An 18,715-nucleotide genomic window follows, 5' to 3' on the forward strand; every position below is an offset into this window, starting at 1 on the left:
TTGCAAGCCCTTGGCCCAAGAAGGAAATCATCTTTTCTTCAGATTATTGTCTACAACACTGTGGTGTCCTTACACCCACTAATTCTTCTGTATGTCTCTCAGTCCAACCTTCACCAGAGGCCAGTCAATCAGTTCCCTCTACTTACCATGACTTCCTCAATGTTTTTGATAAAAAGAAGGCCGACACATTGCCTTCTCATTGGTCTTATGATTGCTCAATTGAGTTACTCCCAGGGGCAGAAATACCATTTGGACGAATTTACCCATTATCCGAACTGGAAGCCCTCCGGCACTATCTAGACGAGAATCTCGCTAAAGGATTCATCCGCCCTTCTTCCTCTCCTGCTGGGGCTGGTATTTTCTTTGTAGAAAAAAAGGATCGGTCTCTTAGACCTTGCATTGACTACAGGGACCTTAATAAAATTACCATTAAAAACCAGTATCCTCTTCTGGTGCCCGAGTTGTTTCAGAGATTTCGAACAGCCTGAGTGTTCACTAAATTGGACTTACGGGGGGGGGGCCTACAATTTAGTCCATATAAGAGAGGCCGATGAGTGGAAGACTGCCTTCAGAACACGCTTCGAACATTTTGAATACCTAGTAATGCCGTTTGGGCTATGTAATGCCCCTGCTACCTTTCAACATTTTGTGAACGACCTCTTTAGAGTACCTTGACCTTTTTGTGCTCGTCTACCTAGACGATATCCTAATTTTCTCTACCTCACTGGAACTCCATCGTGATCACATTAGGAAAGTGCTAAACACTCTAAGGATGCATGGCTTGTATGGCAAGGCGGAGAAATGCGTTTGAAAAGCAGTCTATCCAGTTCCTGGGGCTCATAATTTCCAGAGGGGATCTCCATGGACCCTCAAAGTATCTGCTATCCTGGATTGACCTGCACCTTCACACAGGAAAGGGGTCCAAAGAATTGTGGGTTTCGCCAACTTTTATCGGAAATTTATTAAGGGCTTTTCCACAATCCTTGCCCCATTACTCAACTCACCCGCCAGCATACACTATTTTGCTGGAGCCAGGAAGATCAAAAAGCGTTTGAGCAATTAAAAGATCAATTCGCCTCCTGTCCTGTGTTACAGCATCCAGAGCCAACACTCCCCTTCATCCTGGAGGTAGACGCATCTGAAGTTGCTACAGGAGCTGTACTCTCCCAGCGCCAGGGCCCAAAGGCTCTGCTTCACCCAATATCCTTTTGTTCTAGAAAACTGAGCCAAGCCGAGAAACTACAATGTGGGAGATGGGGAACTTTTAGCGATTAAGATAGCATTCGAAGAATGGAGATATCTCTTGGAAGGAGCCAGCCGTCCAATTATGATTTTCACAGATCATAAAAATCTGGAGTATCTAAGGTCTGCCAAGTGCCTAAGACCTGAACAGGCTAGATGAGCTTTATATTTCTCCAGGTTTAACTTCCACATATCCTACCACCCAGGATCCAAGAATGGGAAGGCAGATGCCCTTTCCCGCGTGTTCCCGGACCCAGAGAAGCCTCACCCCCCCCCCCCCCCCCCCCAACACCATTTTGTCGGTCCAAAATTTTTCGCTGATCCAACCCAGCCTAAAGTCTTTGATCAAGCAAGCCTCTGCACTATGTCCTGAACCCAAACAAATTCGCTTAGAAGGCAGGATGGTCTTCTGTGGCACAAGTGTAAAATCTTTGTATCCCAAGAAGTGAGGTCTCAAGTTTTCAGGGCTTTCCATGACCATCAACTGGCTGGGCACTTTGGAGGCCGTAAGACAATGGAGCTAATCCAGCGATCCTTCTGGTGGCCCAACTTGAATCATGACTGTAGATGTTATGTGAAGTCGTGCACACTGTGTTTGCGGAACAAGGGAGACAAAGCCAAGGCCTGGGGGTTGCCGAAGCCCCTGCCTATTCCTGATCATCCCTGGGATCAGCACCGGTGTGCAGCCAGCTAGGGAGGCAGCTTCCCATGTTAGTTTACAGTGATGGCTCACAGGCAAATCCCTCTTTCACCATACCTTATGGAATGCATTAAAGTGTTTCTTCTGCAGCCATGCCAAGGATAAAAGTGACATCCTGCATGGGGTACTTAACTGCCATCGACGGTACTGCTTTATTCAGCTCCTGCACTTTCCACCCAAAGAGTGAGAAATAGAGCTGTAGTGTGTCACAGTTCCACAGCACCCTTCAAAGTGTTTTTTCTGGACAGCAAGCCTTACTCAGAGCTCCCCTGGAATGTCTGGTAAAAAGCATATTAATAATACTGTATGTTAAAGCCAAGTAAAAGGGTAGTAAAGCTCAGATTTTCTGACTTTTCCTTTTTATCTGGGGTCTAATGGCCACTAACACTTCGCATCCTCAGTAGTTGTTTTGGGGTATGTGGTACACATGGGAGGTTTGGGTCAGAATGATCAGCATCAAAACACCTTGTAAGACTAATTGTCATCTGTGTGTTGTGGAAATATGGGGGGGGGGGGGGGGGGGAAATGTATCAAAACCAGAGCAGACAGGATCTGTGCATGGCAACCAATCGGCTTCTGCCTCTCATTTTCAAAACGTACCTGAACAATCTGAAGACAGAAGCAAATTGTTTACTATGCACAGCTGCTCCATATTCTTCTTGACCAGATGTATGGTTGTCTTGTAGTGCTTCTTTGTTTTTTTTTTTGTTTTTTGTTTTTATTATAAGTCTTTAGAGCAATTGGCATCTTTTTATTCTTAGTTTTTGTTAATTATTTCTACTAAATACTTTGTATCATTTTACATTTTAGGAAACCTTATAAAGGCCTTTGCCTACCTGAACATCCACATTTCAGATGTGGACTTAAAAAAATGTAAGTGTGTGTGCTTTTTTTTTTTTTTTTTTTTTTTAAGTAAGCTTGTCTTGTGCTCCTTTTTTTTGTATTCAGCTTCTTATACATGTTTGCATAGTTCCTAGCATGCAGTGGCCTGCTGGCCAACGTAAAATGGCTGTAAAGGCTTAATGCCTTGAAAACCCCACCCAATCCTAACCAATCCTAACCAATCAATAACCTCTATCATACTTCCCAAAGGCTAAAAGTTGCCATTTTTTTTTAACTTTTATTTATTTATTTTTTTGTAGCTTGTAATGCCCCTTGTCACATGACCATGGTCCCCCTGCATTGATGAGCATAGAGTGGCTGGTGGGCTTGTGCATTTTCTTCTGGGCATGTGATTCATCACAAGAAGGCAGGACTGAGTGGGGCAGAGCTGGCTGGCTAAGGAGAACTGGGACCGACAACAGTGGAGGAGCATGTGCCATGCATGTGTCACAAAGAGAAAAATGAGAGGTGGGGATGAGAGGGTCAGATTGGAGCTGATTGGATGGGGATAGCTGGGTCCAACTAGGGCACATAAAAGCATCAGTGAGCAACCACATTTAGTTGCGCAAACCAGCCGTTGTTGGTCTGAGAGAGGATTATTGAATGGCTTTTTTAAATAGTTTTCCTAATCATTTATAAAACAAAATAGTGGATAATACAAATGTTGATGTCTGTAATCATAGATATCTTGTGCAGAATCTAATTTTTGCCTGGAATTGTGCTTTAAGTAATCCTATGCAATTTTGTGTAATAGTTTTGTCATGGTACTTGATGCATTCTGAAAAGGCTTTTACTGCTGTATGGATAACTGGAATCATTTTGTTAAATTTCAAACATTTTATTTTGTTTAATAATTTAACCATAGATGTATCTTATATCTTTGATTTTTAAAATGTACTGTACAGTATCAGTGCATTTCTGCCAGAACCAACACATATTTTTCTGTTCTTGCAAAGTGTTTTTTTATAGGGATAAAACATGGGCAATGTTCACATATTGCAAAGATGTAGTACTGCTAATGTTTGTTTTGCTCTTTCTCTGGCATACATTTCACACGACCCACCCCCACCATATGCTCAAAGTCTTATACTCGCCTTTCTTCAATTCTTCAAGATCTTCACTGGCCCACAGGGAGCCACATAGCTGACGATGTAAAGCATCCAGGTTGGGCAGAACATTATCTATTCATTCCTATGAAGAGGCCTTCTGTTATGTACCCCAGTGGTTAATGATCTCTCCATGGGAAGAAAACTTTTCTGCAGGTTGACAAAAGACAGTTACTGCACAGGAAACTGGGCTGCAGTAGTTGTGTGGCTCCCAATGAGCTACGCAGTGAAGAATTGGCAGGAGCCAGGCCAGGTGAGTATAAGATTTTAGAAGAGGGAAGTGGATAGGGTCAACTAAAGAATATTTATAATACTGGAGATATTTATAGTTGAAAGCTGGAATTGCTCTTCAGTGGACTGTACACTGCTGCTTGCATTTAACCACTTGCCCTCCAGAGGATTTACCCCCCTTAATGACTAGGCCTTTTTTTGCTATTCAGCACTGCACTATTTCAACTGGTAATTGCACGGTCATGCAATGCTGTACCTAAAGGAGATTTGTCCTTTTTTCACACACAGAGCTTTTTTTTGGTGGTATTTCAACTGCGCTTTTTTATTTTTTGCTCTATAAACAAAAAATGACCAAAAATTTTGTAAAATAAACAATTTTTTTTACTTTTGGCTATAAAAAAATATATAGTAAACTCAAAGTTAGTCATATATTTAGGCCAAAATGTATTCTGCTGCATTTTCTTTGGTAACAAAAATCCCAATAAGTGTATATTGATTGCTTTGTGTGAAAGTTATAGCGTCTACAAATTATGATATAGATACTGGAATTTCCCCAGCTTTTACTTTCTGACTGCCTATCACATTTCTTGAGGTGCTAAAATACCAGGACAGTACACACCCCCAAATGACCCCTTTTCGGAAACTACACACCCTAAGCGATCTGCTGAGATGCATATTGAGTCCATGGAAGATTTATTTATTTTTTCCACAAGTTTTTGGAAAACGACAAACTTTTTTTTTTTTTGGGCACAAAGTTATCGCTTAAATGAGATATTGTTCACACAAGCCATGGGTATATGTGGAAATATACCCCAAAATACATTCTGCTACTTCTACAGAATATGGAGATACCACATGTGAGATTTTTTGGGAGCCTAAGCACATACAGTAGCCTGAAATCCAATGACCACTTTGAAAGCCTGAAGGTGCGTAACTTCCTCATTTCTCTTCCTCACTACCTATCAGTTTTGGAGGCCCTGAAATGCCAGGATAGCACCAAACCCTCCAAAATTACCCCTTTTTGGAAAGTGGACACCCCAAGGAATTTAAAGAGGCATGGTGAGTATTTTGCGGATCTCCATTTTTTTTCTCACACGGTTTTGAAATCTGAAAGAAAAAAATGTTTGTTTTCTTTCTTCATTTTACAAAAACGTCTGGCAATAAACAAGATCTGCAAAATACTCACAGCGCTTCTTATCAAATTCCTTGGGGTGTCTACTTTCCAAAAATGGGTCATTTGGGAGGGTTTGGTGCTATCCTGGCATTTCAGGGCCTCAAACTGTGGTAGGTAGTCAGGAAGTGTTATCAGGAAATAAAGCCCTTTAAAAGCCTGGAGGTGCTTATTGGATTTTGGGGTCCTGTACTTTGCTAGACTATCAAAGTCTCTCACATGGGTTATCCCCATACTCAAGCGAAGTAGCAAAATGTATTTTGGGAAGTAATTCCACACATAACTATGGCATGTGTGAGCAATAAATTACTTAAATTACAATTTTTGTTTTTAAAAAAATTATATATATATATATATATATATATATATATATATATATACACTTTTTTTTTTTTTTTTTTTTTTTCAAAAACTTGTGGTAAAAAAAACTTCTATTGACTCAATTTGCCTCTCAGCAAATAGCTTGGGGTGTCTACTTTCCAAAAAGGGGTAATGTTGGGGGGTGGGGGTATTTTATGCCGAGCATTAGAAGTTTATGCCACACATCACTCACTCTTCTAACCACCTGAAGACCAAGCCTTTTCTGACACTTTTTGTTAACATGCAAAAAAAAGCAGTTTTTGCTAGGAAATTGCTTTGAACCCCCAAACATTATTTTTTTTTTTTTTTAAAGCAGAAATCCTAGTGAATAAAATGGTTGGTGCTGCAATTTTTTATGTCACATAGTACTCGCTCAGTGATTTTTTTTTTTTTTTTTTTTTTAATACACGGTTTACTTTTTAATGCACAAAAACACAATATATTGGTCAATTATTTGGTAACTTATAAAAGATGATGCTATGCTGAGTAGATGCCAAACATGATATGCTTTAAAACTGCACATGCCCCGTGCAATGGCAACAAACTGCACACATTTTTAATATCAATAGGCAACATTTTAAAAGCCTTTACAAGCTACCATTTTAGATTTACAGAAGAGGTCTAGCGTTAGAATCACTGCCCTTGATCTGACGTTCGTGGCGATACCTAACATGCATGGTGCAACTGCTGTTTACATGCTGGCACGGGGTCAAGTCTTTGGTGGCGAGGGTACTTTTTTTTTTTTTTCTTTTTTTTTTTAAACTTTAACGTTTTAAAACAGATTGTAGGGTCTCTCTAAAGATTTTAGTCAGGAAACTGGCTATCACATTTGGCGATCCTGTGTGAATATGTGCCCTGAACTGTGCCGTGCTGTACCCTATACTAATACTCCACTAATGTGTGGTAGTGACGGAAGCAGTCCTTAAGGTAGAGACCAGGTTGGCCTGGACAGGAGGGACAAAAGCGGGTGTCACGCCTAATTCCATGTCTGCTACAGACACCTTTTTTGGGTTGGGGTACCAGGAAAATGCCTCTCATGCAGCCAGCTAACTACATGTGGGTTTGGGCCACAGCACCTTCTGGTTACAAAAGGGCCGTGATCTCTTCCTGGAATTTTAGGAAGGCACCACTACATCCAGTTGCTTTGTAAAGAACAAAAGTGTTGGGGTGCAACCTATATGCTAGAGATGGTCTGCACCTAAATGGAAGGGGGTCTGCTGTGCTGCGGGAGAGGTTTATGGGAAGGCTGGAGGCGTATTTAAACTAGGATCGAGGGGGGGGGGGGATTTGATTTTAATGGGGTAGACAGATCAGACAGGGGTCAGTACTTATTGGTTGGAGGAATGGGAAAAGATGGAGGGAAGGCTATGGCAGATAAGAAGGTTCCCATGCTTCAAACAACCAGTGGAATTGGTACCATTTTGTATGAAAATAAAAAAATATGCAAAATACTTGTGTACAAGGTGTCAATGAATTAAAGTGTTCATCAATGCCAGAAGTCTGCCAAGCAAAATAGGTGAATTGGAAGCTTTGTTGCATGAAGAGAACTATGATTTAATTGGTATTGCGGAATCCTGGCTCCATTCTTCGCATGACTGGGCCAGTAATATTCCTGGCTATGTTCTCTTTCGGAGAGACAGAGTAAATGGGAAAGGTGGTAGTGTCTGTCTCTGTGAGAAGTGATCTCAGAGCGAGTGTGAAAGAGGACCTAGTTGATGGAGAGTGTGATGAGGCTGAAGTATTATGGGTGGAGCTGCACATTTGGGTGCGTACTACAAAGCTAATCATTGGAATTTGTTTTAAGCCTCCCAGTGTTAATGAGGAGATGGAAACTCAGTTCCTTGCACAGATCGAAAGGGCTGGGACAGTGATAATGGGGGATTTTAACTACCCGGAAATTGACTGGAGTAATGGTACTGCAAGAACAGTTAAAGGACAAACATTTTTAAACTTGCTACAGGACAATTTTATGGGACAGTTCATTGAGGCCCCTACTAGGAATGATGCTCTGCTGGACCTGGTAATCTCAAACCATGCAGAGCTTATTACAAATGTCCATATAAAAGAACATCTGGGTAGCAATGACCATAACATTATTTCATTTGTTAGCTGTAAACAGCAAGCACATACAGGAAAAATAAACGCTCAATTTCATGAGAGCTAATTTTCCAAGGCTGAGAGCTGCTCTCCAAGACTTAGACTGGGAGGGAATATTGGCATTGCTAAACACAACACAGAAATGGGAGTTCTTCAAAGACTGTATGTGAACACATTGCTAAATATATTCCCATGGGCAACAAGTTTAAAAGGCTAAAAATCAAACCTATGTGGCTTATGGCCAAAGCTAAAAAGGCTATAGATAAGAAAAGCTTTTATTCAATATAAAAATGAAGAAACCCTATCATTTAAATATTACAAAGAATATAACAGAATATGCAAAAATTGAAAACTAACGACAGATTGCAAAAGATAGCAGGACCAACCCCCAAAAATTCTTCAAATATATTAATAATAAAAAGGTCCGGTCTGAGCATGTAGGCCCTTTACAAAATAGTTTAGAGTGGGTGACGGGACAAAGAAGGGAAATTTTATTAAATACCTTATTCAGCTCTATGTATACAAAAGAGCATGCGGGAGCACTTGTCCATAATGGGCATGGTATTGACACAGAGAAAACAGGTGGCGCACACACCTAGTGCATTATCCAAGGTTTATTGTAGGAAAGAAATAAAAAAAACACACAGACGAAGCATGTATCTAAAAAGCATAGAAAAATGACAATGGCCACAACGGCGGGCAAGGTGTTCTCACTGTCAGTGCGGTCAAATGGTTGACGCGTTTCGGGGACGAATCCCTTTCCTCAGAGCTGATGACCAACCTCTGATGCTGATTGATGTATGGACAGAGAGCTTCGCTGTTGAGGCATCAACAGCGAGGCTTTCTGTCCATACATCGGCATCAGAGGTTGGTAATCAGCTCTGAGGAAAGGGATTCGTCCCCGAGACGCGTCAGCCATTTGACCGCACTGACAGTGAGAACACCTTGCCCGCCGTTGTGGCCATTGTCATTTTTCTATGCTTTTTAGATACATGCTTCGTCTGTGTGTTTTTTTTATTTCTTTCCTACAATAAACCTTGGATAATGCACTAGGTGTGTGCGCCACCTGTTTCCTCTCTAGCCAGTGGCTGATTTCCCCATCTGAGGAGGGCTGCACCCCTGGAACATTTCCTTTTTGGTTGTCGCTGTCCTGGTACCCTTGGCTTCCCTTTTTGGCTGTGCATATCCTGAGGCGCTGGAGAGTACATACGATATCCGGTATGGTATTGACACAACTCCAGATGATCCAAAAATATTTAGACAGAATAAAGGTGAATAAAGTACTTGGGCCAGATGGCATACACCCACGGCTCCTTAAAGAATTGAGCTCTGTCATTTCAAAGCCATTGTTTCTAATTTTTAGGGACTTTTTAATGACTGGCATAGTACCACTGGATTGGCGTAAGACCAATGTGGTGCCAATATTTAAAAAGGGGTCAAAATCTTTATCACGTAATTAGACCTGTTAGTTTAACTTCTATAGTTGGGAAGATACTGCAGAGTTTAATAAAAGATGACCACATAGATGAGTTCTTGCTAGAAAAAATATTTTAAGCAACAGGCAGCATGGATTCCTGAAAGACAGAAGTTGTCAAATCTGATTGCTTTTTATGAGGGGGTGAGCAAAAGCTTGGACAGAGGGGTGGATGTGGTGTACTTGGATTTTGCACAAGCGTTTGACATAGTTCCCCACACGGCTAATGTGTAAGGTAAAGTCTACGGGCTTGGAAAAATCCGTATGCAAATGGATAGAAAACTGGCTAAAAGATCGTATTCAAAGAGTAGTGGTTAATGATTCATACTGTGAATGAATGGTCTGGGGGTCATCAGTGGTGTTCAGTGTTGGGACCCTTACTTTTTAATATATTTATAAACGATATAGGGTCTGAGATTAAAAATCCAATTTCAGTCTTTGCAGATGACACCAAGCTGTGCAGTGGAATAACGTCCTTACAGGCTGTCTTCAATTTACAAGCCAACCTCAATGCACTGTTTAATTGTGCAACAATGTAGAAAATGAGGTTTAATGTTGACAAATGTAAGGTTATGCACTTGGGGGCTAAGAATATGCATGCATCATACATACTAGGGGGAGGGGAGTACAACTGGGAGAATTAATGGTGGAGAAGGATCTAGGAGTTCTGGTAGATCACAAGCTTAATAATGGCATGCGATGCCAATCTATGGTTTCTAAAGTGAGCAAAATCCTCTCTTGTATTAAGAGGTATAGACTCGAGATATCATATTACCCCTGTACAAATCATTAGTAACACCTCATCTGGAATATGCAGTTCAGTTTTGGGCACCAGTTCACAAAGAACATTGGGGAACTTGAGAATACAGAGGATGGCAACTAAACAGATACAAGGCATGGAGAAGATCAGCTATGAGGAAAGATTAGAGGAACTGAATTTAATTTTTTCTTGAAGAGATTAAGAGGGCATATGATCAACATGTATAAATACATCAGTGGTTCATATAGTGAACTCGGTGTAGTTATTCACCCTCAGGTCATCAGAGGGCAAGGGGGCATGCTTTACGTTTGGAGGAAAAGAAATATTTTCTCCAAACATGGAAACTAGAGATGAGCGAATCGAAGTATCCGAAGTGGAATTCGAGTCGAATATCGGAAAAATTTCGATTCGTGCCGAATCCGAAAAATAGCCTAATTCGGACGCGCGAATCGAAATTTTTCAGAAAATGGCGGCTGACATGTGCGGCGACGGAGCGGGGATGTCTGGGAAGGCGCGCAGACAAGGCGCGCTGACCCATAATGCATTCCTCAACTACATGTGATCGCATCAGCCAATCAGCAGCCAGCCAGCCAGCACTGTGTAATGGTCGAGCTATAAATAGCGGCCATTTTGGAATTCTTCATTTGCCTGCAGTTATTGAACAGAGGCAGACCGCTCTGTACTAGGGACAGGGACAGAGTTAGGGCCACAGAAACGATAATTGGGGACAGAGAAAAGTTACTTAGGGACAGAGAACCATTACTCAGGGACACAGACTTGTTAATGAGGGCCACAGAATCGTTATTTAGGGACAAAGAAACGCTAGTTAGGGCCACAGAATTCATAATCAGGGACAGACAGAATTGTTACTCAGTGCCAGAGAATTGTTACTTAGGGCCACAGAAACGTTATTAGGGCCACAGAATTTTTACTCAGGGACAGACAGAATTGTTACTGAGTGCCAGAGAATTGTTACTCAGGGACAGACAGAATTGTTACTGAGTGCCAGAGAATTGTTACTTAGGGCCACAGAAACTTTAATTAGGGCCACAGAATTTTTACTCAGGGACAGACAGAATTGTTACTGAGTGCCAGAGAATTGTTACTCAGGGACAGACAGAATTGTTACTGAGTGCCAGAGAATTGTTACTTAGGGCCCCAGAAACTTTACTTAGGGCCACAGAATTTTTACTCAGGGACAGACAGAATTGTTACTGAGTGCCAGAGAATTGTTACTCAGGGACAGACAGAATTGTTACTGAGTGCCAGAGAATTGTTACTTAGGGCCACAGAAACTTTACTTAGGGCCACAGAATTGTTACTCGCACAGACACAGAATTGTTACTCGCACAGACACAGAACTGTTACTGAGGGCCACAGAACTGTTACTTAGGGCCACAGAATTGTTACTCGCACAGACACAGAACTGTTACTGAGGGCCACAGAAACTTTACTTAGGGCCACAGAATTGTTACTCGCACAGACACAGAATTGTTACTCGCACAGACACAGAACTGTTACTGAGGGCCACAGAACTGTTACTTAGGGCCACAGAATTGTTACTCGCACAGACACAGAATTGTTACTCAGGGCCACAGAACTGTTACTTAGGGACAAAGAAACGCTAGTTAGGGCCACAGAATTCATACTCAGGGACAGACAGAATTGTTACGGAGTGCCAGAGAATTGTTACTCAGGGCCACAGAAACTTTACTTAGGGCCACAGAATTTTTACTCAGGGACAGACAGAATTGTTACTGAGTGCCAGAGAATTGTTACTCAGGGACAGACAGAATTGTTACGGAGTGCCAGAGAATTGTTACTCAGGGACAGACAGAATTGTTACTGAGTGCCAGAGAATTGTTACTTAGGGCCACAGAAACTTTAATTAGGGCCACAGAATTTTTACTCAGGGACAGACAGAATTGTTACTGAGTGCCAGAGAATTGTTACTCAGGGACAGACAGAATTGTTACGGAGTGCCAGAGAATTGTTACTTAGGGCCACAGAAACTTTAATTAGGGCCACAGAATTTTTACTCACGGACAGACAGAATTGTTACTGAGTGCCAGAGAATTGTTACTCAGGGACAGACAGAATTGTTACGGAGTGCCAGAGAATTGTTACTCAGGGCCACAGAAACTTTACTTAGGGCCACAGAATTTTTACTCAGGGACAGACAGAATTGTTACTGAGTGCCAGAGAATTGTTACTCGGACAGACAGAATTGTTACTGAGTGCCAGAGAATTGTTACTTAGGGCCACAGAAACTTTACTTAGGGCCACAGAATTGTTACTCGCACAGACACAGAATTGTTACTCGCACAGACACAGAACTGTTACTGAGGGCCACAGAAACTTTACTTAGGGCCACAGAATTGTTACTCGCACAGACACAGAATTGTTACTCGCACAGACACAGAACTGTTACTGAGGGCCACAGAACTGTTACTTAGGGCCACAGAATTGTTACTCGCACAGACACAGAATTGTTACTCAGGGCCACAGAACTGTTACTTAGGGACAAAGAAACGCTAGTTAGGGCCACAGAATTCATACTCAGGGACAGACAGAATTGTTACGGAGTGCCAGAGAATTGTTACTCAGGGCCACAGAAACTTTACTTAGGGCCACAGAATTTTTACTCAGGGACAGACAGAATTGTTACTGAGTGCCAGAGAATTGTTACTCAGGGACAGACAGAATTGTTACGGAGTGCCAGAGAATTGTTACTCAGGGCCACAGAAACTTTACTTAGGGCCACAGAATTTTTACTCAGGGACAGACAGAATTGTTACTGAGTGCCAGAGAATTGTTACTCAGGGACAGACAGAATTGTTACGGAGTGCCAGAGAATTGTTACTCAGGGCCACAGAAACTTTAGTTAGGGCCACAGAATTGTTACTCAGGGACAGACACAGAATTGTTACTGAGGGCCACAGAACTGTTACTTAGGGCCACAGAATTGTTACTCGCACAGACACAGAATTGTTACTCAGGGACACAGAATTGTTACTCAGGGACACATAATCGTTTAATTAAAGAGTATGTCAGACAACATGCAGAGGAGTGGCAGAGGAGGCAATGTTTTAGGAGCGAGCAGACGTGGCAGCAGAGGAAGGGGTCGAGGCAGCACTATTCGCAGCCAGAGGCCAGTGCTCCCGGTGTCATCCAGCGGTCGTGTCTCCACCGACAACCCTGCCGTCATCGATTGGTTGGCTCGGTCGTCTTCCTCTTCCCAGGTCACCTCTGACACCTACAGCCAACGGTCGGTGGGTACGTCAGACACAACCGTTAGTTGGCATGGCCCGGGACCTAGCCCACTGAAATCACGTGTCCTCTACCTGCCCCTGTCCTTTGGTGTTCCCTCACCAAGCGAAGTATCGCATGCTGTGGGCTCAGCCCCACTGTACAGTGAGGAAGAGCTAACAGAGGGCGGTCAGGAACGGGGGGAGACATCCGCCTTTTCAGCAGCCAGGCGAAGAAGTAGTGGCGAGGAGAGTGGCCCGGTAGCCGGTCTAGAGACAGGTCTGTCTCCTGACCCAGACGCAGCCGAGGGGGCTAGTAGTGAGGCGGAGACCCTACTTGATGATGAGGAGGTTGATCGCACTTGGCAGCCTCGTCGTCATCAGGCAATTTCTTCCGCATCATCAGGAGAAGAGGGTGGCAGCTTGGCAGTGAGCGAAACAGTCGGTGGGTTGCCCAGGAGACAGCAGCAGGGTCGCAGCAGTGTCAGTGGAAGCAGTGTCAGTGGAGCCAAACGGCCACGGAGTAGAGCACCAGCTCCACTGCAGCCTACCACCACGGCCAGTAGTGGTGCCGGTGTGCACGGAGGAAGCAGCAGTCAGCCAGTGAGGAGTATCGGGGGCAAAGTTTCCTACTCGGCGGTGTGGCAATTTTTCGTCAAGCCGCCCGAGGAAGTAAACGTAGCCGTATGTCGACTATGTGGCCAGAAAGTCAAGCGTGGCCAGGGGGCCCATGTTGGGACTACAGCGTTGCGGCAGCATATGCAGCGTCGCCATTTGGTGGCCTGGGAAAACCGTGATAAAGATACGGCGGTTCTGCCCGCCCCAGCCCCCGCTCCATCACCCGCTCCGTTACTTGCTCCGTCACCCGACGTCAATCGCCCTCCATCAGCCAGTCAAGGCTCCAACACCTCTGCTGAGGGGAGTTGTCGCTCGTTGGCATCTTCCGCTCGTTCAGATGCTCCTTCTCCTGCTACTCCTCTTCACGGATTCCGTCAGCAGTCTTTCTTGGAATCCGTTTCCAAGAGACAACAGTTTGCGAGCACGCACCCGACGGTGCAAAAGCTGAACGTCCTCCTGTCCAAGTTGCTGGTGCTGCAGTCCCTCCCTTTTCAAGTGGTGGACTCAGCACCTTTCCGAGAAATGATGGCTTGTGCCGCGCCGCGGTGGAGAGTGCCAAGCCGTCATTTCTTCGCCAAAAAGGCAGTGCCAGCCCTGCATTCACATGTAGAAGACATGGTGGGCCAGTCTTTGAGCATGTCGGTCTCTGCCAAAGTGCACGGCAGCGCCGACGTGTGGAGCTGTAACTATGGTCAGGGACAGTACATGTCATTTACGGCCCACTGGGTGAACGTGGTGCCGTCACAGCCGCACCAGCAACTTGGACAGGTCACGCCGCTTTTGCCTCCACGTTTGCACGTCCTTGGTCCGGCAAAGATGTCCGCCTCTACCACCTCTTCTTCCGCCGTGTCCTCAGCCGCCACCCCCGTGCCAAGTCCCATTACCCGACCGGCATATCACATGTGCAGGGCGCAACGGTGTCACGCTGTTCTGCACCTGGTATGCCTTGGCGAACGTAGTCACACAGGGGAGGAACTTCTGAGTGTAATGAACAGAGAAATCGACAGATGGCTGTCTCCGCGCAAACTGAAAATCGGAACCATGTTGACCGACAACGGAAAGAACATGGTGTCTGCTCTGCGTCAAGGAAGGTTGTGCCATGCGCCATGCATGGCTCACGTGTTCAATCTGGTTGTCAAGCGGTTCCTAAAATCCACCATCCCACTGCAAGACATCCTTAAAATGTCACGTAAACTTTGCATGCATTTCAGCCATTCCTACACCGCAAAGCACACCCTCATTGAGCTGCAGCGGCAGAACGGAATTCCACAGCATCGCCTGATCTGCGACGTTGCAACAAGGTGGAATTCAACCCTACACATGTTAGACCGCCTTTACGAACAGCGAAAGGCCATCACCGATTTCCTGATGTTACAAGCGGATAAAGGTACTCCCCTGTGTAACTTCGATGTCAGCCATTGGCAGCTCATGCGTGACACCTGCCGCTTGCTCAGGCCCTTTGAGGAGGCCACGCTATTCGTGAGTCGGCAGGACTATGGGATGAACGACGTCATTCCTCTGTTGCACGTCCTTGAACAAATGCTGTTAACAATGGCTGGTCAGGGTGCGGTAGACGTGGCGCACAGATCTCAACGCCACATGACCCCTGTGGGGGCAGGACAGGAAGAAGAGGAGGAGGTAGAGGAGGACATTTGTGCTCAGGAATTATTGAGTGAAATGGGTGGTATTTCCACTCAGCGGACAGGAGTGGAGGAGCAGGAGCATCTGGTAGAGGAGGAGGAGGAGGAGACAGAGGACCCAGACGCACCGTGGCAGTATGCTGTGGAGATGGAGGCAGGGAGTCCCTCGCATTCCTTGGCACAAATGGCCCATAGCATGCTCGGTTGCTTGCGTAGCGACAGCCGAATAATAACCATCAGACAGAGGGATGACTTTTGGCTGTCCACCTTGTTGGACCCTCGCTACCGTTCCAAAATGGTGGCCTTTTTCACACCTGCTGAGAGGGAGGCCAAAATAACGTACTATAAAAACCACCTATGTAGTCAGCTGGTCTCTGCCTTTGTGCGCCAACGTCCATCCTCAGACACTGTGGGCCCTGTGCGCTCGCGTTCCGCTGCCATGGCAGCAGGGGAGGGGTGGGGTGGTAGGAGCAGTGGCAGCTCCACCAGCAGCGGCTGCCTCAGTCTGCAGTCGATGATGAGTAGCTTTCTTCACCAGCGCAGTGAGGAAACTACTAACCAGCAGCAGCAGCATCAGGTGGACCTGGAGCAGGACCTCAAACAACAGGCTTGGGCCTACTTGGACAGCACCCTGCCAACCGAGGTAGACAATCCCCTTGACTACTGGTCAACGAAACTTGACCTTTGGCCCCAACTAGCTGAATTTGCCCTTGAAAGGCTGTCATGCCCGGCCAGTAGCGTGGCATCGGAGCGCGTGTTTAGTGCGGCAGGAGGTATTGTAACTCCGCGGAGGACACGACTGTCCACCCAAAGTGTGGAGAGACTCACGTTTGTGAAAATGAATCAGGCGTGGATTAGTCTGGATTTCAAACCACCCGTTCCTGACACAACTGACTAAATCCGCCATGAATCATGCCTCAAACATGTGCCACTTTGAGGTCTCCTCACACACTGCTGGTGTGTAGAATTTTTTGACATAGGGTGCTGGCAGATTCCGGCCCTCCTATAGCTGCTGCCAGGCCCCTAATCTGCCATAGGCCCCTATATACCGCCTCCTCATGCTGCTGCCAGGTCCAGAGTCTCTCATGGGTCCCTGTACGGCCTCCCATTGCTGCTGTCTCCATCGCCACACTCTGCCATGTGCCACTTTCAGGTCTCCTCACACACTGCTGGTGTGTTCAGTTTTTTGACATAGGGTGCTGGCAGATTACGGGCCTCCCATAGCTGCTGCCAGGCCCCTAATCTGCCATAGGCCCCTATATACCGCCTCCTCATGCTGCTGCCAGGTCCAGAGTCTGTCATGGGTCCCTGTACGGCCTCCCATTGCTGCTGTCTCCATCGCTACACTCTGCCATGTGCCACTTTCAGGTCTCCTCACACACTGCTGGTGTGTTCAGTTTTTTGACATAGGGTGCTGGCAGATTACGGGCCTCCCATAGCTGCTGCCAGGCCCCTAATCTGCCATAGGCCCCTATATACCGCCTCCTCATGCTGCTGCCAGGTCCAGAGTCTCTCATGGGTCCCTGTACGGCCTCCCATTGCTGCTGTCTCCATCGCCACACTCTGCCATGTGCCACTTTCAGGTCTCCTCACACACTGCTGGTGTGTTCAGTTTTTTGATATAGGGTGCTGGCAGATTACGGGCCTCCCATAGCTGCTGCCAGGCCCCTAATCTGCCATGGGCCCCTATATACCGCCTCCTCATGCTGCTGCCAGGTCCACAGTGTCTCATGCCATGTGCCACTTTCAGGTCTCCTCACACACTGCTGGTGTGTTGAATTTTTTGACATAGGGTGCTGGCAGATTATGGGCCTCCTATAGCTGCTGCCAGGCCCCTAATCTGCCATAGGCCCCTATATACCGCCTCCTCATGCTGCTGCCAGGTCCAGAGTCTGTCATGGGTCCCTGTACGGCCTCCCATTGCTGCTGTCTCCATCGCCACACTCTGCCATGTGCCACTTTCAGGTCTCCTCACACACTGCTGGTGTGTTCAGTTTTTTGACATAGGGTGCTGGCAGATTACGGGCCTCCCATTGCTGCTGCTAGGCCCCTAATCTGCCATAGGCCCCTATATACCGCCTCCTCATGCTGCTGCCAGGTCCAGAGTCTGTCATGGGTCCCTGTACGGCCTCCCATTGCTGCTGTCTCCATCGCCACACTCTGCCATGTGCCACTTTCAGGTCTCCTCACACACTGCTGGTGTGTAGAATTTTTTGAAATAGGGTGCTGGCAGATTACGGGCCTCCCATAGCTGCTGCCAGGCCCCTAATCTGCCATAGGCCCCTATATACCGCCTCCTCATGCTGCTGCCAAGTCCAGAGTCTGTCATGGGTCCCTGTACGGCCTCCCATTGCTGCTGTCTCCATCGCCACACTCTGCCATGTGCCACTTTCAGGTCTCCTCACACACTGCTGGTGTGTTCAGTTTTTTGACATAGGGTGCTGGCAGATTACGGGCCTCCCATAGCTGCTGCCAGGCCCCTAATCTGCCATAGGCCCCTATATACCGCCTCCTCATGCTGCTGCCAAGTCCAGAGTCTGTCATGGGTCCCTGTACGGCCTCCCATTGCTGCTGTCTCCATCGCCACACTCTGCCATGTGCCACTTTCAGGTCTCCTCACACTGCTGGTGTGTAGAATTTTTTGACATAGGGTGCTGGCAGATTACGGGCCTCCCATTGCTGCTGCCAGGCCCCTAATCTGCCATGGGCCCCTATACCGCCTCCTCATGCTGCTGCCAAGTCCAGAGTGTGTCATGGGTCCCTGTACGGCCTCCCATTGCTGCTGTCTCCATAGCCACACTCTGCCATGTGCCACTTTCAGGTCTCCTCACACTGCTGGTGTGTTGAATTTTTTGACATAGGGTGCTGGCAGATTACGGTCTTCCCATAGCTGCTGCCAGGCCCCTAATCTGCCATGGGCCCCTATACCGCCTCCTCATGCTGCTGCCAAGTCCAGAGTCTCTCATGGGTCCCTGTACGGCCTCCCATTGCTGCTGTCTCCATCGCCACACTCTGCCATGTGCCACTTTCAGGTCTCCTCACACTGCTGGTGTGTAGAATTTTTTGTCATAGGGTGCTGGCAGATTACGGGCCTCCCATAGCTGCTGCCAGGCCCCTAATCTGCCATAGGCCCCTATATACCGCCTCCTCATGCTGCTGCCAAGTCCAGAGTCTGTCATGGGTCCC

The 18,715-nt window shown here is 46.2% G+C and overlaps 1 protein-coding gene across 1 annotated transcript in view; it reads left to right on the forward strand.

Moving 5' to 3' along the window:
- Window positions 1-2,752: 2,752 nt before the first annotated feature.
- NOL8 (nucleolar protein 8) overlaps window positions 2,753-18,715 on the forward strand; it is a gene marked incomplete at its 5' end in the record, with an annotated part of 343,427 nt that continues 327,464 nt past the window's right edge. Inside the window, one exon of the mRNA XM_089684276.1 lies at window positions 2,753-2,815. Coding sequence (XP_089540402.1) covers window positions 2,753-2,815 — 63 coding nt within the window. The remainder of the gene's footprint in view (window positions 2,816-18,715) is intronic.

This window comes from Staurois parvus, unplaced genomic scaffold (assembly GCF_062004578.1).
Source record: "Staurois parvus isolate SC_StPar_1 unplaced genomic scaffold, SC_StPar_1.0 ptg000341l, whole genome shotgun sequence".
In the NCBI taxonomy this organism is placed as follows: domain Eukaryota; kingdom Metazoa; phylum Chordata; class Amphibia; order Anura; family Ranidae; genus Staurois; species Staurois parvus.